The sequence below is a fragment of the Trachurus trachurus genome (genome assembly GCF_905171665.1).
Source record: "Trachurus trachurus genome assembly, chromosome: 1".
Taxonomy (NCBI): Eukaryota; Metazoa; Chordata; class Actinopteri; order Carangiformes; family Carangidae; genus Trachurus; species Trachurus trachurus.
The window spans coordinates 3,215,436-3,234,612 of record NC_139891.1 but is presented as its reverse complement, the minus strand read 5'-3'; the positions used below and the strand labels follow the sequence as shown (position 1 = coordinate 3,234,612).

The following is a 19,177-nucleotide window of genomic DNA, read 5'->3' as shown; positions in this document are numbered from 1 at the left end:
TGCAGCTATCCACATCAGTATCCTCCACCCTGACTTTCAGCGAACCAGTGGTTCTCTATATTTACTGAGTTATTGACCACAAACAAAGGGAGCAGAAACAAACACAACACCTGTGCTGCTGAGCTCCTTGGTACCAGCTCTGTCTGTCTGTCTGTCTGTCTGTCTGTCTGTCTGTCTGTCCGTCTGTCTGTCTGTCTGTCTGTCTGTCTGTCTGTCTGTCTGTCTGTCTGTCTGTCTGTCTGTCTGTCTGTCTGTCTGTCTGTCTGTCTGTCTGTCTGTCTGTCTGTCTGTCTGTCTGTCTGTCTGTCCGTCTGTCCGTCCGTCCGTCCGTCCGTCCGTCCGTCCGTCCGTCTGTCTGTCTGTCTGTCTATCTGTCTGTCACTAGAGGGAACTAGGAGCTCTCCGTGGTGCTGAACTACAGGACAGGTCTGCACTGGGACACCAGTTATTCTCCACTTTGAGCAGGAAATATCTATAATATCTAATATCTATCTGTCATGGAGGCTGAGACATGACCAGTTAAATGAGATGAAAAATATAGATATATAACATATCTAGAAACAATAAACACTTGCTGCTATTGTTACCACTGGAAGATAAAGAGAACAAGGACATACTTGTTTTTATGTTTTTCTTCACTAGCTCCCAATCATAGTTGCAGCTGTGGATGACCTCTGTCTTCCCTTCTATCTACATTCAACTACATATTCTTTTCTTTTTCTTTTTTAATTTATTTATTTTGCACAAACATATCATTTAAAATAGTAGTAGTAGTAGTAATGTGCGAAGGGGAGGTATGAAACCCAAAAGGGCTTATATGAAAACCTCACCCATGAAGAACATATATTCAACAACCAAATTTGTTACAAGTAAAGACAAGAAAATAAGGAATAATTAAATGATAAGATGATAATGAAAAATAATAATGAAAAAATGAAAAATCTTGAGGTGGAATCAAGACAGGACACAGGAAATGTATTTGATTTGTTTGAGTTATTGTAAAACTATTTTATTCTTAAATCAGATTTGAATGATAATCACAAATGGAATATTTAGTGAAATAATCTTGTTTTCTGTTGAGGTCATGATCATGCCACCCAAACATCTACTGTATCTCCACAGGCAGCACTCAGGTGATATGACCTGCTGCCCACACTAAGCTCCTGGCTCCTGCCTGTGTCAGTGCTCAGTGTGTCAGACAGCTGAAGTTGATGGGCCACCCTCTGTCTAGCGCTGCCAGCCTGAGTAATGCACAAACTCTGAGTGGAGCTAAACCAGTGGCACTTGGTGAAGTGCGTAACCCAGTGCTGACACCATTTCTAATTCTTACTCTGACTGCTTATTCCAATACACGGTGGTGTTTATCATCAACCAGCGCCGCGCCGAGCCGAGCCGAGAGTATTTCCATTCTCCACCAATCTCCATTTCCACATCTCAGCCTGCAGTCAGCGTGGAGGATTCATGGCGTCTGCATTTGTTTAAGTCAGAGTAATGTTTGGTGATAAGCAGAGCTACAGCAGGAGATGACTGAGCCTGACAGATGGAATGAAGTTACGAGCAAGTCCTTGTGTTGGATTGGTGGCTTCCAGTAGAAGGACTGCTTACAAATCTCACACTTGATTTGTTTTTGATTGGGCTGTTGGCCTTGTTCTTGTCTTTTTACTACAATAATAAGTGAGGTAAAGATTACTTATATAGCACTGTTACAGCAGCTAAAGTGCTCCCCAAACAAAATATGAGACACCTCTGCTTCAGCCAATATTACATTTATGTCACTCATTTTCTCACTGATTGGATCTAATGCTTTCATATATATGGTCGTTTGCCTTCATTCAGGTGGACCGGCGGCCTTCTCGCCTGGGAACCTGAGCACCAGCAGCAGCGCCAGCAGCACCCTGGGGAGCCCGGACAACGACGAGTACATCCTGTCCTTCGAAACCATCGACAAAATGCGACGGGTGTCCTCATATTCATCCCTCAACTCCCTCATAGGTAATGACTCGTCATTCCTGCTGTAGCTCGACCGGGCCCGTCGGTGTGTTTCATCCCATAATACTCTTTTTTTTTCCTGCTCATTTGTGTAAATTTTTAAATGGGCAACTCTACTAGTTTTACACATTAAGATCCATTTGCTGCTCATGATGAGGACTGCTCAGCCTGTGGAGACAGTTGTGTAACAGTGTCTGAGTCGTAGCTCAGTGAGGGCTGTGGAAAGTCTGTGTTACCAGCTGGAGACATGGAGTTTGGACGGCTGGGCAAGGGATGTCAAATGGAAGACAATTTCAAGTTGCATAATGGGAAGTGCAGGATTTAGCAGCCTCTCTCTCTCTCTCTCTATATATATATATATATATAATTACTGAAGTAGCACTATAGCGTTCACCGTACAGATAAGCCTGCCTGTCCTCTGGACCTGACTTTTTTCATCTTCTTAAAGATTTACTTAGATGTTTTCATAAATAATGGTTCAAATCATCATATATAATGTGGAGGTCTTTACCCAGAGACAGTTGTCTCCAGTCGTTGCTGTGTCATTGCCATCTAGCTTTGGGTTGTGGGTTTCTTTTGCTTTTGCAGCCCACAAGTTGTTTTGAAACATGCTCAGGGCCGTTGTATAGGGGAGAATAGTGATGATAACTCTAGGGACCCAGCGCCCAGTAGGGCCCACAAAAAACCTCAGTAGTCTAATCTTTGAAAACTGAATTATTCTGCATTAGACCCTGACTAATACTCATAGTAATGCTGCATTAGCATCAAAACAAAGTAGGCTAAATAAAAAATGATAATACATACGTAGTCTACAAAAAAAGTGGAAAAGTCAGGGGCCCACTTTAGTATTCTTTCAGGGGGCCCAGAATTCCTAGCAACAGCCCTGAACATGCTCATGCTACGTGTGCTTTGTTAGAGCGCCTCATCAACTTTATAATGCTGTAGCAAATCAAACATGTAGAATTCTGCCCCCAAGTGGCCAAAAAACTAATTAATGCAGCAAAGAGTGAGACAACAACCTCAGTCAATTTTAGTATTAAGCCCAGAGCCATGGTGTAGAGGCTGTGTGGTTTTTGAAACTGTGAGAAAGGGGGTTTAAAAAGAAACATCTATTTTCTTTATTTATTATGCCATGATTATATTAACTTTGCATAATGAATCAGCTCTGTGAACAATATGCTAATCGCACATTTAGAGGTTGGTAGCAGCATTGGTGTGGCTGCACGCTGCGGCTGGGAGTGTGTTATATGGTTCAACACAGGAAATGCCATCTCATGAACACACACTCCCGTGAGGAGCGCAGCGCAGTTGGAAAGAAATGAAGGGAAATAAATGAGGAGGAGGAGGAGGATGGCACCACAGAGAGAGACCTCAGGCCACCCTCAGATGACGGCGGGGACACGAGGCGAAGCTCCCGGTCTGAGAATAGATGGAGTGTGAAGAAGGTTTGCAGATGTGTAAAGGACAGCAGAGCAGACGGGGGCAGGAGGGCCCCCCGGAAGCCACCTGGGGCTGTTAAAGTGCTTTTCCTGGTATTCTCACTCATGTGATCGGCAGGCTCCACCAACACATCGTGACAGCCAGTTTGTGTGTGAGCAGGAGCGCCATTAACTCACTCCACAGAGCCCTCCCCTTGGGGACAAGGGAGGGCTCTGTGGAAAGGGAAATCCTTTTTTTAGTTTTTCTTTTTTTGTTGTAGTATTAGAAATTACAAACCTATTGTAATCCCTGGGCCCCCCTGTTGTGTTCATTGTCGAAATTAGGTTTGAAAAGAAAATCAAATGGAAATGTAAACCTGAGCTTTGGGGATGAGTGAATCTGACTTGGCGTGAGAGTAAGTTCAGGAACCACAGTCAAATACCCTCTTCAACCTGTTCTTAAAGAGACATATTATGGAAATATCACTTTTTGAAGGCTCTTTAACATATGTTTAGGTGTTTGTCTTACCTTTCAGCCCCCAAAATGTGAGAATTGACTAAAAAATCTGTAATTTATAGGTTGAAATCAATGTGGTTTTATGAGCTGTGCCCTCAGTTGTCTTCCAGTGATGTAACTAGGATTTGAATTTGCATAACCCCACCCCTACCTGGTACCAGTAGAAGGGGCGGGGCAAGCAGTGGTTCATTTGCATTTAAAGGGACAGGCACTGAACCCAGCCGTTCTGAACAGGGCTGTTTAGAGAGGATGAAAAGAGCTGTGATGTTTGATCCTTGGGGGATTTTGACCGAAGCATGTCACAGACATGTCTTTAAAGGAGAATTCCTGGCTTTTTTTTTTTTTTTTTACCCCTAAATCGTTGTCCTGATGGTCATCCAGTGTTGGGGGAGCAAAAGACGCGACTATAATTGATGCAGGCAAACCGGAGTTACATCATGGCTACCCGGCGCTAGGGATAGCGACAACGCTAACCTATGGGGGCAATTTTTTCAACTACAACAAACACTAAAAAAAAAATCAAATATCTATGGTACATGACTGGAATCCTTACGAGACACCACTGAACTCATATAGTGTACAGTATAAACAGTATAAACTTTGTGTTTTTGTAGTCACTCACCTCAGATAGCCGAACTCTGAAACATCCTGGAAAGACATTACTATCCCATCACAGAGCGCCTTCTCCCCACCACAGAAACAAACACTTTTTACTTGTTGTGATGATTTCTTTACAAAAATAAACGGTCGGAGATATTTTGGACATTACTACTGCACTGCTCGAAAAATATTTCAGTCGCGTTTTGCTCCCCACAACACTGGGTGACCATCAGGAAAACGATTTAGGGGTCAAAAATGACCAGTAATTCTCCTTTAAGACGGCTGGGAACTATTTTGATTTGTGGAAAAGGGGCAGAATATGTCTTCTTTAAAATTAATGTTGCAGTATTTTAGGTGAACCTGACTTGGTCAAGCTCTGCTCAGCCTCCTATTGGTCCTTTGAGGAAACAGACTAATTTCCTCTGCTGTTAAATCTAATGTTAAACGCGATCCGCTCTGTAAATCTGGATGGCATTGCACTCGTGGACATGGACACATTTTCCGTGGTTGTGTGCACACGGAGGTGACAAAATATTTGGTCCATTATTTGTCTCCCTATTTTAGATGCATATTCTCATCTAATCAATTGATGCAGATTTAATTATAGTCAAACTAAAACCCAGCGCCGTCAGCCAGATGCTCTAGAAGGACTTTTAATTTTAGGGCACAGATACCATGGGACACCAAGCTTGGAAATTAATGTTTGATTAAACAAAAAAAAAACAATAAAAACAGCCTGGCACAACATTTTCTCTCATTAGCCTTTTATCTGACAAATTTAACATTCAATGTGCAATTAAACCTTTTTCATGTTACCCGTGAGCTTAACCCATAAGGACCCACGGTGACACGGGTGTCACACCGCCTTCAAGTGTCCTGGAAAGCCCCTTACACATATTGATGTTGAACTTTTAACTCATGAAGTCCCTAAGTGACATCTACTCAACATCCTGGTGCAGTCACATGACTCTCTGTGAATCTCTCTATCCATGACAACATTTCCAAGATGGTGGCCAGCAGAGTTGGCAAATTTCACAGAGGCAGCTACTTTTAAAAAGCTTGCTTTCTGTAAATAAAATAAGCCACCACCCATTTCACAATGCAAATCCTTTTATAACATGTCCCTTGTTGTATTTAACCTGTTTTGACCTCATTTTTTGAAGAAACTCATATAAAACAACTTAAGAAAATATTGCTGTGACATATACGTCACATCGGGCCTTAGCCTTAAAAAAGTCAGGAAAAATACCATGTGACGCCTATGTCACAATGAGAAAAATGGGAAAGAACTGCTCAATTAAATTAGGTGATTCAGGTATTTTTAATTAATATACTCTATGTTGTTCAATTTAAAACATAATTTAAAAATGTTAACATAAAAATAATGTCAAATTCAATCAATATTTAATAAAATGATATATCAGTCCGGAAATTGAACCACAGATTTAGCAGAGACACTCTTCTCAGTAAATGAACAAGATTTTAGTATCCCATGCTGGTCCCATATTAATGTAATTATGCTTTTTTGCTGTATTTTTTGTAATAAAATAGGATACAGTGTTCAGGATGCACTGACGATCATCAGACGTGCAATAGATGTTGTCTACAGAACAACAAATACAGCAAAGAAGAATGAGAGTTTACATAAGAAAATATTAGGAAACAAATAAGAAAAGTTAACACAGTCAAACAGTCATGAACCAGGTTTGAGACAAGGGTTCTGGACTGCTGTACTGATGGAGAGAGGGTCCCATGTGGTGCATTGTGAGAGAAGGACGTTTTACCCAGCTCAGTTCTGACGAATGGAATATGACCCAAGAATCAGTTCTGTGAGTGGGTACCAATGTTTTGTGATTTCATAGTTAACAGAGATGATAAATAAGGAGACATAACTGTGACAGGGCTTTAAAAATGGATAAAAACCAATGCTGTTTCCCCTTACTGTCAGAAATGACCAGCCGACATTTTGATAAAGAGTGCCGTGATGAGTATTATATGAAGCATTGGAAATGAAATGTAAGGCTGAGTGGTAAACAGCATCTAGTGGAATCAAAGTGGAACTAGCAGCTCTTCCATAGATGTCATCTCCATAGTCTAAAATAGAGAAAAAATAGTGTCTCCAATTTTTTTCCTGTGGTGAGTAGGGAAACGGTGCTTATTTCTGTATAGAAAGCCAAGTATTGTTCTTAGTTTAGCAATGAGGGTGGTGATATGGTGCTTAAAATTAAGACAACTGTCCATCCAGATGCCAAGGTATTTGTAGTTGGAAAGAAAACTGTGGTTGCACAGCTTTTAAGGCTTCAGTAACTGGTAAAAGCCTTCAATATGAGGCAATATTCGCATTTCTATAGTGTTTGCCCTTTTTTGTTGTGAAACTTGTCTTAAAAAGGTGTTAATAGTAACCAGCAAATTTGTAATTTTGATATATGTTATGGAAATGCAAATAAAAGGTCAAATTTGTGTTACAGAGCAAAAGAAAATGTCAAGCCCATTTATTTTCAAGTGAAAATTTAAGATACCAAAAACGCCCGATGTGACATATATGTAACATTCCAGATCTCTGACAATAGGTGGCGCTATTTAAAAAAAAACTTCAAAAATGTGTTCCATGCATTCCACTTGGTCTGTGTTTCACCCCACTTAATTTTCCTTCAAGTATAAATGGGTCTGGGTTCTTATGGGTTAATCCTGGCATGAGGTCCTCATGTAAACAGGTTAATAGACATATTGGCCCTTTTCCCACTGAGCCGTGCCCCTGTGGCGGCTGAGAAGAGTCCCAGCCTCCCTGCACGCTAGTTTCTAACCGCCACTTTTCGCATAGAGCTGCATGTATAAACAAGCAGAGTAGAGCGGGTGAATGGAGTCTGGCAGCGATATGCAGGAGCATGGAGAAAGGGCTGAGATACAGACTAGAGCGCAGATGTTGGCATTTACGTTTCCTTTGTCACTTAGACTCAGATCTAAGTCAGCAGAGACTTGGCTTGTCATTCTGACTTTTTTGTTGTTTACTCATTTGCGTCTCTCTTCTGTTTGGTTTGAGGTTGTTTTCGTAAGAGCTTTGGGCTTTGTTCTTCATCTCGCTTGAAAAATGTATTGACTCGTTTCTCTCTGTTTGTCATCCATCCCCGTCTTCATCACATCCATGTTTAAACAGTGGAAGAAATTTGCCTGAGAATTCTAGTATAGCAGTGTAGGACGTATTAAAACTATACAATCTAAATGTAGAGGCTGCTGGACACTGGGAAGCAGCAGCAGAACACAAGTGTGTGGGAGTGAGGGCAGAGTTTCACTAGTGATTTATTGATTTACATTCATTATTTTCTGTGTTAGTTTATCCCCTCATACTATAGATTGTACAAATCTGACTATGCTGTAACATCCACACTGGCAACTCCACATGGTTGTAATGGTCGTGTAGAAAACCACGTTGACTGGATAAAAAGATAAAGTTATTCAATACTGTTTAATAGGAAATGTAGGAAATGACCATGTTTGTTCTACTGATGATGGGTGAGCGCCATCTAAACCAAATGTATTCAAACAGGAAGTTGTGCGACGTTTTCTCTTTCTGGTTAATTGGTGCACACACAGTGTGACACTCAGTGTCCTAACACACACCTTGTCACTGCGGCAGACTTCACCAGCGTCCTGCTCTCAGACCTGCCTCGCAGCTTCATAAAGAAATGTTCCCAAGGCTCAGCCAGTCGGCAAAAATACCTCCGTGTCCCAGCCGCCAGTTCCCCTCGGAGAGGATGTTTAGCACCGGTGGTAAGACTGTGACACGCCACGGGGCATCCCTGAAACCACACACTGTTGACAGGCTTGTGTTCCTGTCACAAAACCTGCAGAGACCAGAGAGGCACAGTGCACATCTTTTCTTTATTGCCTGCTGGTTTTGGTAAACTTATTTTATTTATGTGCAAGAACTACTTTTGTTTAAGTGCAAAGTTTTAATGTCTGAAGCCACTGATCTTATTTTCAAGTTGGTAATTTAATATTATAGTTATAGCTTTCATTGAATTATATATCACCTCTTCTCCTAAGTCTATTGAGATATGGTTTTATCAATATGGGCCAGCCCTCAATTGTTTTATTTGTCCTCACAATGTCAGTGTTAACTTGCTGCAGCCCTAACATTTATCCCATTACACCCTCTCAACATTTTATTAGCATTGTAGTTATTCATTGTATGAGAAAAAACAAACAATCATTATGACCCACTGGTGAAGCTGGGTGGAAGTTGATGGTTCACAGCAGCTTTTAAACCCATTTACTTACTAGTGAACATTTTTACCAGCGGATGCAGTAAAGTAAATTCCTGCTGTATGTTGTTACTCATCTCTTCTATTGGGGCCACAGATGAGATCACAGTGAGATTCGTCCTTTTCCAGTACCAGGGGGCATGTTTACCTCACCTTGTGACAAATTCATCTCAGCGAACAATATTTGAGATCAGCCTCCTTACAGAGCAAATGTATTGTGGGTGTTGAAATAATTATGTCAAAACAAAAGGGGTAAGCCTCACTGTAGCCATAGATTAACAGGTTCACCCTCCAGCAACCATGAATGTCTGCGCCTGGAGACATTTAAAGGGATAGTTCAACATTTTGGCAAATTGGCCCATTGCTAGTAGGTTTGTTACCTTTAATTGTCGGTGCAAGCTGTTTTTATAACGGCGGAGCAGAGTCGCGAGCTGCTCAGAGCTACGCTACGGAGGCTAATGGGATTTCTTGGTTTCCCTCATCAAACTCATCAAATACACAATCCAACAACTCCACAACGCTCTGGTGGACAAGTTGTGACCTGCACATTCACCACGCTATGAGATAATAACGAAACGTTACGAGACAGAGTTGTTTTCGAGGCAAATGCAGAGACTGCTTTCTGGAAAACTGCCCCCGACGGGAACGCGCATCAGCAGTTTACCTCGAAAACAACTCTGTCTCGTAACGTTCCATTATTATCTCATAGCGTGGTAAATTATTGTGTATTTGATGAGTTCGATGAGGGAAACCAAGAAATCCCATTAGCCTCCGTAGCTCTGAGCAGCTCGGCCTGGCTGTTCTGTCTCGTAATGTTCCGTTATTATTATTATATTATCTCATAGCGTGGTGAATGTGCAGGTCACAACTTGTCCATTACAGCGTTTTGGAGTTGTTGGATTGTGTATTTGATGAGTTTGATGAGAGAAACCAAGAAATCCTGTTAGCCTCCGTAGCGTAGCTCTGAGCAGCTCACGGCTCTGCTCCACCGTTCTAAAAACAGCTTGCACCGACAATTAAAGGTAACAAACCTACTCCTAAAACTATAGGGATTATGGCAATGGGCCAATTTGCCAAAATGTTGAACTATCCCTTTAACTCTGGGCCACAGTACCTCATAAAGGCACCTATGGAAACACTGCCTAACTGAGACATTCTCTATATCTGTAATGACATTTATATTTTGTTATATTTTGTCACATCAAAGGCTTAGGATTCACTTCTACACTCTCCCATTTAAAGAGCATCACAGATATGATTTGATGCCACTTACTCTTCTAACATCTCCCTGTTAAATATATTTAAAATCTGCCTGATTGAGGAGCTTCCTATCTGCCTTAAAATGTTCTGTTTCACTTTTATTCCTCAACCATTTAAAGCTCCAAAAATCACTATGCAGTGTTCAAAGTATTTTATATTATCTGCCAGATTGCTGAGGCCATAAAACAGTGATGCAGTGGTTCATTTAGCCAATAGTTAACATCTTTACTACTGTGCATCCATTTCACTCTGCACGAGTGGGGACAAGGCCCTGGTGCAGCGCTGGGCCTGTGACTGATATCCAGCGTCTTTACGTCTTCTGTGGACTTCTGTTGCAGGGATAATTTGTGTGTGCCTGTAATGTAATGCAGCGCTTAAATGGGAGAGCAACATTATCACATTCATCAACAGGCTGTTTACTGCAGCAGCAGCAGCTAGCACGCTGGCTAGCTGTCACTAATCATACCCTCCCCTCGGGCTACAGCCTGATCACCCCTATAAAACTCCCTCAACCACTGCTTCTCCATCAGTCACTCTCGCCCTTTTTATCCTTTCATCTCTTTCCACTTTTCCTGGATTCCCTCTTTTTCTCTCCTTTTGTTCCACCTTCAACTCTTTTTTTTTTCTCTCTGACCCGTCTCTGACATCACCTCAAAGCACACAGGCTTCTGAGATATCTTATTCTTTTCTCTTTTCTCCATCTGGCCCCTCTGCTCCTCACCTTTCCCCGATTCCTCCATGTCCTGTGTTGTATCCTTTTGTCTACTGTACCTTACCTGTCCCCCTCCCTCTGATCATCCTCCTATCTGCTCTTGGAATCATCCATGGTCTCCTATCTTTGAATCTGGGGACCAGTGGACTGACTCTGCGCTCTCAGGAGAGGAGCCTGAGCTGTGAGAAGGTTCAAATCTGCAGATACTCTCACTTCCCCTCAACACCTCAAGGGAATCACAGTTCCACTGCTCATGGAAATGTGAGGTGTAGGGCAAAAGTGTTGGGAGATGATTAAAAAAAAAAGAAATGAAATAAGAGGTTATCGTCAGGACCTCCTAGCTGGGTTGAAGGAAATGAGAGGGAGAAACCACAGAAGTGGGAGGAAAATGAGAAGCCAAAAGAGTTGGGAGACTATGACCGCTCATCCCCACGGCGGACACCGAGGGAGGACAGACAGACAGACGACAGAATCAAACTGACTGACAAAGGGACATTTAAAGAGAAGGAAAGAAGAAAGTCAAGATTAGGATGAATGCGTGGAGGAGCAGGAGGTTGTAGCTAACGCAAAGACAAGAGTGACTGACAGGTTGAGGCTCCACTGATTTTACAAGGAAGTGACTCAAGACAATGACACAGAGAGGCAGGAAGGATTAAAAGATGAAAATGATGAACACAAGTGGATTTAAGGAAAGAAAGTGTCGGATGAAAAAAGAAACAGAGTGACATTTGTATTTCAACTAACATCCATAGTGAGGCTCCCTTGGATGAGGAGAGCCAGCTGCTTGTTGTGTGTGTGGTGTTGATTAATGATCTCCATTACCTGACACTGGAGGTCATTTTCCCTCTGCCACCTCAACACATCCCAACAACTGGAGGAGCGGTAAATGACCGGGGCAGATAGCATGATGCTAATGAGATGATTGTGTATAAGCACTCAGCAGTTGGTAATGAACTCTGATGGTAACCCAATGAAGTGTGTGTGTGTGTGTGTTTTCTTTTATTGTATATATAGTATGTGTGTGAAACCTGTCTCACAGCCTGTTGCCTCTGTGTGCTGTGTGTGTGTGTTCCAGGTGTGTCCTTCAACAGTGTTTACACTCAGATCTGGAGAGTGCTGCTACATCTCGCCGCGGACCCGTTTCCAGAAGTGTCTGATCTGGCCATGAAGGTCCTGAACAGCATAGCATACAAGGTACAGCTGTGTGTGAGTCTCTCAAGCTGCTGGAGTGTGTGTGGGTTTTTTTTAGATAAAAAGTGTACACATGGATCGATATAGATTTAGTGGGAGAGTAAATGTGATGACAGTAATGTATGTTTCAAAAAATCTTTATTTTAAGTTAAAATTGTCCTTTGTTGCTAAAATGAATATATTCTTAAAGAGATAGTTCAACATTTTGGCAAGTTGGCCCATTTCCATAATCCCTATACAGTAGTTTTAGGAGTAGATTCCTTACCTTTAATTGTCGGTGCAAGCTGTTTTTAGCCTTCGTAGCGTCGCTCTGAGCAGCTTGCAGCTCTGCTCCGCCGTTCTAAAAATAGCTTGCACCAACAATTAAAAGTAATGAACCTACTGCTATGACTATACGGATCATGGCAATGGGCCAGTTTGCCAAAATGTTGAACTATCCCTTTAACACCCACTGGCAATTTGAGTTTATTAAATCAAAAGTCTGAATGTCACTGCGTCTTCCCAAACGCAAACAAGTCAGTTAGACAGTCTTGTCTGTACCTGACAAAAAAATGAAGCTTCAAATACATCCACGTTTCAGAGACTGTCGTTAAACATTCTAATTTATTGTTATGTAAATTTTTATTGACACACAACACAACGCCCACAAATAGCTGTGATCTGAACCTTGTGGTACGTGAATGTTGAGGTAACAGCTGCAGGAGTATTGTTAGAGCTGGTTTACTCACAGTGTTGAGAATCCAAGATTTTTATTTTTTATTTTTTTATATATAATGAGCTGCTCTACTGCGCTCATTATAAGTCATTCTTAAGATGAGCATCAACTAATTTCCTGGAGCATAATATAATGGTCGTCTTATGATAGGCCTATTTGTCTCTGTTTATGCACGTCATTTCTTTTTCACCACATGGTTATGCTGTGAAAAAGATCCCTTTCCAGCACACACACACACAGTCACACACACACACACACATACATCCCTCCCTCCCACTGGCATTTTCTCCCTCCAAAAGGCCATTACTTTTGTGCAAATGCAATTAAGAGCCAATGACTCCCGCAGGCTTGGCAGAGCAGAGCGGAGCAAAGAGGCTGCCGTAACTTAAGGAGCCATAATAACCAGTGTAGTGCACCACCCATCCTAACCCCGAGGCTACATTTCTTGTGTTTCCCACCACCAACACCAATTGTCCCTTCAGTTACCTTCAGACGAGCAGCATCTCTGCAATAAGACTCCCTGCTGGTCTGCAATAAAAAACAACAGGACTTGATTTACACAATAGACTTCTCCTCTGCCAGCGAGTGCACCACACTGTCTGTGTGGCACCGCAACACACATCTGCGGTGTTGGTGAGTGTGCACCAGTAGACTCCTCCAAGTCAGCTGAGCACAGAGTAGTGTCATAGATGAGCACCGCTACAGGCAGCATATGGGAACCAACAGGTTTCCAGCCACGCTATAATCCCAGAGCAGGGAAAGAGAAAGTCACTGGATCACACACTGCACCAACGTCATTGTTAAAAATGAGGTCTTGACCTGAACCATAGCTGTACAAAGACCAGACCTTACACTTAAAGGGATAGTTCAACATTTTGACACATTTGCCTATTGCTTTAATCCCTATAGTCATAGGAGTAGGTTCATTACCTTTAATTATCGGTTCATGTTGTTTTGAGATCAGCAGGGCAGAGATGCGAGCTGCTCAGTGAACATAATGGAGGTGAATGGTACACGTCCCCTGTCCTTCAAAACTCATCAAATGCACAATCCAACAACTCCAAAACGCTCTTGTGGACAAGTTGTGACCTGCACATTCATGAAATAATAACATATAATTATTTAACATTATGACACGTGAAGCAAATACTCTGAACTACTTGCGCTCTTGAAGTCACTCCGCCCAGCAGCCATGTCTGGAATGTGATTCCGGACAACTCTTTCTCGTAATGTTACATTATTATTTATTATTTCATAGCGTGGTGAGACAATTAAAACATTACAGCATCTTCACAACAGAAAGTAGTCATTCAACGTAACTGTGTGTAACATGATTATAAAGAGCTAAATGTATATTCTTGACGTGTCACAGCTTCCTTCAGTTTCTTTTTAAAACTCTGCAATTCAGCAGTTGTATTAAGTGTGGGGGGAGACCATTCCAGTGTGCTACAGCTATATTACCAAGTTATCAAGTGCATTAGTTTTGGATTAAGGCAGAGTGAAGCTGTTACCTGAGGCCTGTCTCGTGCTATAACTGTCTTACATTTGTTGGTTGAAGCTGCGAGAACAAACAAACAGGTTTAGGTGAAATAATCTTTCTCAGGTACATAATGAGGCTTAAAGCCGGTCTCTCCTCCACCAACATCCATGAGAGTCTGGCGTGTATAGCCTACTACACTGTTGATCTGGACTCAGTACCTTGCTTGAACGTCCTCTCAGTTGTAATGATGGACAGATTGATTCAAACTTGTTTTGATCAATTTTACTCTTTACTTCAGTTTTTTTTTTTTTTACCATTTACTTGAGAACTGATTTAAATGTTCATGGACTAATTTGACATTTAAGTGTCTCTCTGGACTTGGGACTTAATCTTCATCCGGCGGTTTAAGTATTGATTTGGACTGCTGAAATGTTTTGCTGATTGTGTCTACGGAGCAATACTGAAGTAAAATAATCTGACATGACATCACAAGTTTCTCTCCAGCTTTGGTTATGAAACTAAATCATATGCTGTGTCCTAATTCAGAGGCTGCATTTGTGGATTGATTGCATCACAGTGGCTTGACGAGGCTGTCCCATTTGGAAGCAGCTTCACAAGCAGCTGGGAATTGCGGCTACTGTAAATAGTCTAGACTGTGGTTAGTGTAACACAGGTAGCCCATGGGGTATTGGTTTCATCAATGTTATATTGTGATGTGATAAAAAAAAGGACTTAACTCTATCTGTGTTGTCTGTGCACCTGAGAAAAATGGCAGAGAACAGTCTGACATTTAAAGAGGAACGGCCACCTAAATACCTTTAAATGCCTTACTCTCTAAAATTAATGAGTTATCATAGCAGGAGCTTGTTAGAGACAACTTAATCACAGAGCATTCATCTCAGGTTCACAAGTGTTAACATCAGCCAAACTCGGAATTCAGCACTTTTAATTAGGATTTTAAATGTCAAATGTTATTGATTTGTAACAAAGCGAACAAGGTCAGCAGCTAATTAAAATTAACTTGCCTCTCAGATGATGAAAGCTTTAAATGCTTTTTTAATAGCCTGTCTCACTCTGTGATGCTGGGATGAAAGTCACAGGTCTTTTTTTTGGTCTGTGTTATTCTAGTGTGTCCGGTTCTCTTTGGACAGGAGCCTGACAACTGCAAGAAAAGATGTTTTATATATTTTTTATAACAAAAAAGTGGTCTTAGTTTTCACCTGTCAAGGAGGTGTAATTAAAAAAGACATTGCCATGCAAAGTCCATTACTGTTTTAATGAACTTTGGGAAGACAGCTCACTTCTTCAGCGAGTGGAGATTATGGCTCGAGACGCTGCAATCATCCAATTTCCTTCCCTTTGATTCTCCATCAATAGTTAAACAGAACCATTCAGAGGTGTTTCTGAGCCATCATCACTTTTCTCACTTTGTATCCTACCGGTGTGTACGTGCGCTAATTTGTTTGCTTAGTTGACTCACTTTCCAGCCAATTAATGACGCAGGAAGTGAAGGAAAAGCAGGTTGAAACAGGAGAGCAAGCTGTTTCCCAGCGTGGAGCGGAGCAGCTGGTAGAAACCATTACCCTCCTTTTTCCCGGAGTTTTTGCATATCACATTTCTGGAAGGCTTGTCAGCAGATAAGGCATGTGGCACCCCGCGTTATAGCGCGATGTTTGTTTACCACATGTTGACGATCAGCTAAGGTTGATGAATAATCCATGAAGTTGTTGTATAATTAAGTCGTTTTAACCGATGAGGCTGCAAATTCACATCATACACCAGCATCTGGTAAGAGGTAGTTAGTGTGAAGTCCTCAGAAAAACATATCTGGTGAAATGCAGCACAAAACCTATGGATGTTAATGGACACACTCCGACTGTGCTGATAGAAAGAGGCGTGATAAACAGCCGTCCACCCTGCTCCCTCTTCTCACCTCTCCTTCTCTACATGCTTTTAGCCGCAAATCTGCACTCTGCTGCAAAACACCCTCTGATTCTTTAAAAGAAACCTTCAGCAGGATTAATGCTGCAGTGTCAAGCTCAGTTTTTGCCATTACAAATGTCTGCTCTCTCTGCACGGCGCTCTGCTGACTTCACGCACACACTCGCTGCTTCACATCGACTTCTTACAACCACCTCCCTGTTTGTTTGAAATAAGAATATCCATCAGTTGTTTATCTGCTCTTCTTTTTTAACTCATCGTATTGATCTGGTTGTGCTTGACTGGAAACGAGACTTTCCATTAGCGACAGAGCTATTTCCATAATAACCCTTTTTTACTGCTGTTTTGTTTCATTTCCAATCGTCTCTTAATGAAGCGCTCACAGCAAACTTCAGTAACTGATATCTTTTCACCATCACAGTTGCCAGCAGATTGTATGTGTGTGTAAACTTTTAGACGCACTGCACAAACAAAAAGACACTTGCCGCAATTCTGTACTTAGCATAGAAATCCAATTAAAGAAAATCCCAGGTAGTAAAATGTGTTTGCCTGTGTTAACTAGATTTACGCTGCACAGAGTTTTGTCTCCACCTGGCATGAGTAAACAACTACTCTGCTATTCATCAGTGATGCTTTGCCACTATTGTCTTTATTAAGTTTACCCCTCCCCTGTGTGCAGCTATTAGACAGCTCACTGTGAAGAGGTTGTATTAGCCGCTGCACTTAATGAGATAAAGTTCTGGAAATTTAGGCAAACTTTGTTAAGTGCTTCACTTTTTATGCACTGTCACAACAGGGCCAGTGTCCTGCTTTTCTGCATCGCTTCTTATTCTGATCAGTCCTCAAGTTTGTCTCTGAAACATCTGAATCCTAACACAACGCCGACTTTAAAGGAGACATATTCTGCCCCTTTTCCATAAATTAAAATAGTCCCCACGTGTCTTAAAGACATGTCTGTGACATGCTTCAGTCAAAATCCCCCAAGGATCAAACATCACAGCTCTTTTCATCCTCTCTAAACAGCCCTGTTCAGAATGTCTGGTTTCAGTGTCTGTCCCTTTAAATGTCTTTGCCCCACCCCTTCTACTGGTACCAGGTAGGGGTGGGGTTATGCAAATTCGAAAACTAGTTACATCACTGGAAGACATCTGAGGAAACAGCTCGTAAAACCACATGGATTTCCACCTAGGGAGCCTGAAAATTAAAAAATGTTTTGGTCAATTCTCACATTAATCAATTTCTCACATTTGTTAAACAGCCTTCTAAAAGGGACATTTCCATAATATGTCCCCTTTGAAGTGGAGGTCACAGCAAGTGCAGCTTCTCGTAAAACCACATGGATTTCTACCTAGGGAGCCTGAAAATTACAGATTTTTTTGTCAATTCTCACATTTTGGGGGCCAGAAGAAAAGACAAACACCTAAATATATGTTAAAGAGCCTTCAAAAAGTGATATTTCCATAATATGTCCCCTTCAACCCTCTCTCTCTCTCCTCAGGCGACAATGAACGCTCGGCCGCAGAGGATCCTGGACTCGGGGTCCCTCACACAGTCTGCCCCAGCCAGCCCCACCAGCAAGGGCACGCACATTCACCAGGCTGGGTGAGGCAACATGTGTCACACACACACGTCTGCGTCATCCATACAGTTCACTCTCGGCTAAGTGCAGCAAAGTTTCCATGGTTGAGCAAAAGTTCTGAACAAATTTAAGCGTAAAACCCTGAAGGTGGATCGTTCTGTTTTCACTGGCAAGACGTGACGTTTGAATGCATATTGCATAATATTTATGGTACATGAACAAGAGCATAAGAACAAAGAGAAAAAATAATGAGATAAAAATACAAAACACACTGGTGTTGAAAATTAGCACTTGTGCTAAACACACTCAAGCAAAGCATCTGGTCTGTCCACTGGAACAGTCTTAATGTATTTGTGATGTCCATATCAAATAAATAAAACATAACATAAATGTATTTATTTAAATCTTCCTTAGCACACTGGATTGTTGATAGAAAAACAGACAGTAAAAGCAAAAGTAAAGTGCTTTTTGAAAACATCATACTGATAAATTGCCTCTCTTCCTTAAAGGGATAGTTCACCCAAAATTCAAATTTCACTCATTATCTACTCACCCTCATGTCGACTAAGAGCTGTGAGAATTTTCAGAGTCCTCCGTGCCTTCTCTGACTTACGGGGGGGTCCGCGCAGCAGTATTTGTCCATATAATGGTTGTCAATGGATACCAACTTTCTATGTCCAAAAAGACACACCAAAAAACATCCAAATACCTCCATACTGCTCGTCTGTAATGTCCCTCTTGTATTGAAGCCCCGATATGAGAAATTGTTCCCAAAAAAATTTAATAAGTCTATATTTTAAGTTTGTTTGTAGCGGAAGCTCCCAGTGTCTCGGTTCCGGCGGAACAATTTCTCATGTCGGGGCTTCAATAGTAGAGGGACATTACAGACGAGCAGTATGGAGGTATTTGGATGTTTTTTGGTGTGTCTTTTTGGACGAAGAAAGTTGGTATCCATTGACAACCATTATATGGAAAAATACTGCTGCGTGGACCCCCCCGTAACTCAGAGAAGGCACGGAGGACTCTGTGAACTATCCCTTTAACCGACAGCTCATTTTAGAAAAGACATACATCAATAAAGGCAGAATGTGATATGTTTTTCTGCACTTGTGCACCTTGTACCCTCCAGTTCCAGTGCTGGACCCAAGAAATATTGTCTGATGTTGTGATGTGTACCCTTCCCCCAGCGGCTCTCCTCCCATGCCCAGCACCAGCAGCTCGAGTTTGACCAATGAGGTGCCCAAACCCCCGGCCAGAGAGCAGCCGGCCACGCGGCCACCTTACACCCCGACGCTGGGAGGACAGGCACCCCACTCCCACCAGTTCACCCGCACCCGCAAGATGTTTGACAAGGGGCCGGAACAGGTAGAGGAGGAGTCTGTGGAGCTGAGCCAGTTTCAGCGATACTAACACGACTTTGTTCCACTTAATTGTCCAGTTATAGCCTGTAATATCTACATTTTGTGTGTGTGTGTGTGTGTGTGTGTGTGTGTGTGTGTGTGTGTGTGGATAG

General features: G+C 41.9%; 1 protein-coding gene across 2 annotated transcripts in view; it reads left to right on the top strand.

Annotated features, from left to right (window-relative positions):
- The window catches only part of rptor (regulatory associated protein of MTOR, complex 1), a 222,743-nt gene that overhangs the window by 166,710 nt on the left and 36,856 nt on the right, over nucleotides 1-19,177 (top strand). For both annotated transcript variants that reach the window (XM_083982130.1, XM_083982131.1), the window contains exons 21-24: nucleotides 1,837-1,992; nucleotides 11,834-11,952; nucleotides 17,584-17,687; nucleotides 18,852-19,029. In XM_083982130.1, coding sequence (XP_083838256.1) covers nucleotides 1,837-1,992; nucleotides 11,834-11,952; nucleotides 17,584-17,687; nucleotides 18,852-19,029 — 557 coding nt within the window. The remainder of the gene's footprint in view (nucleotides 1-1,836; nucleotides 1,993-11,833; nucleotides 11,953-17,583; nucleotides 17,688-18,851; nucleotides 19,030-19,177) is intronic.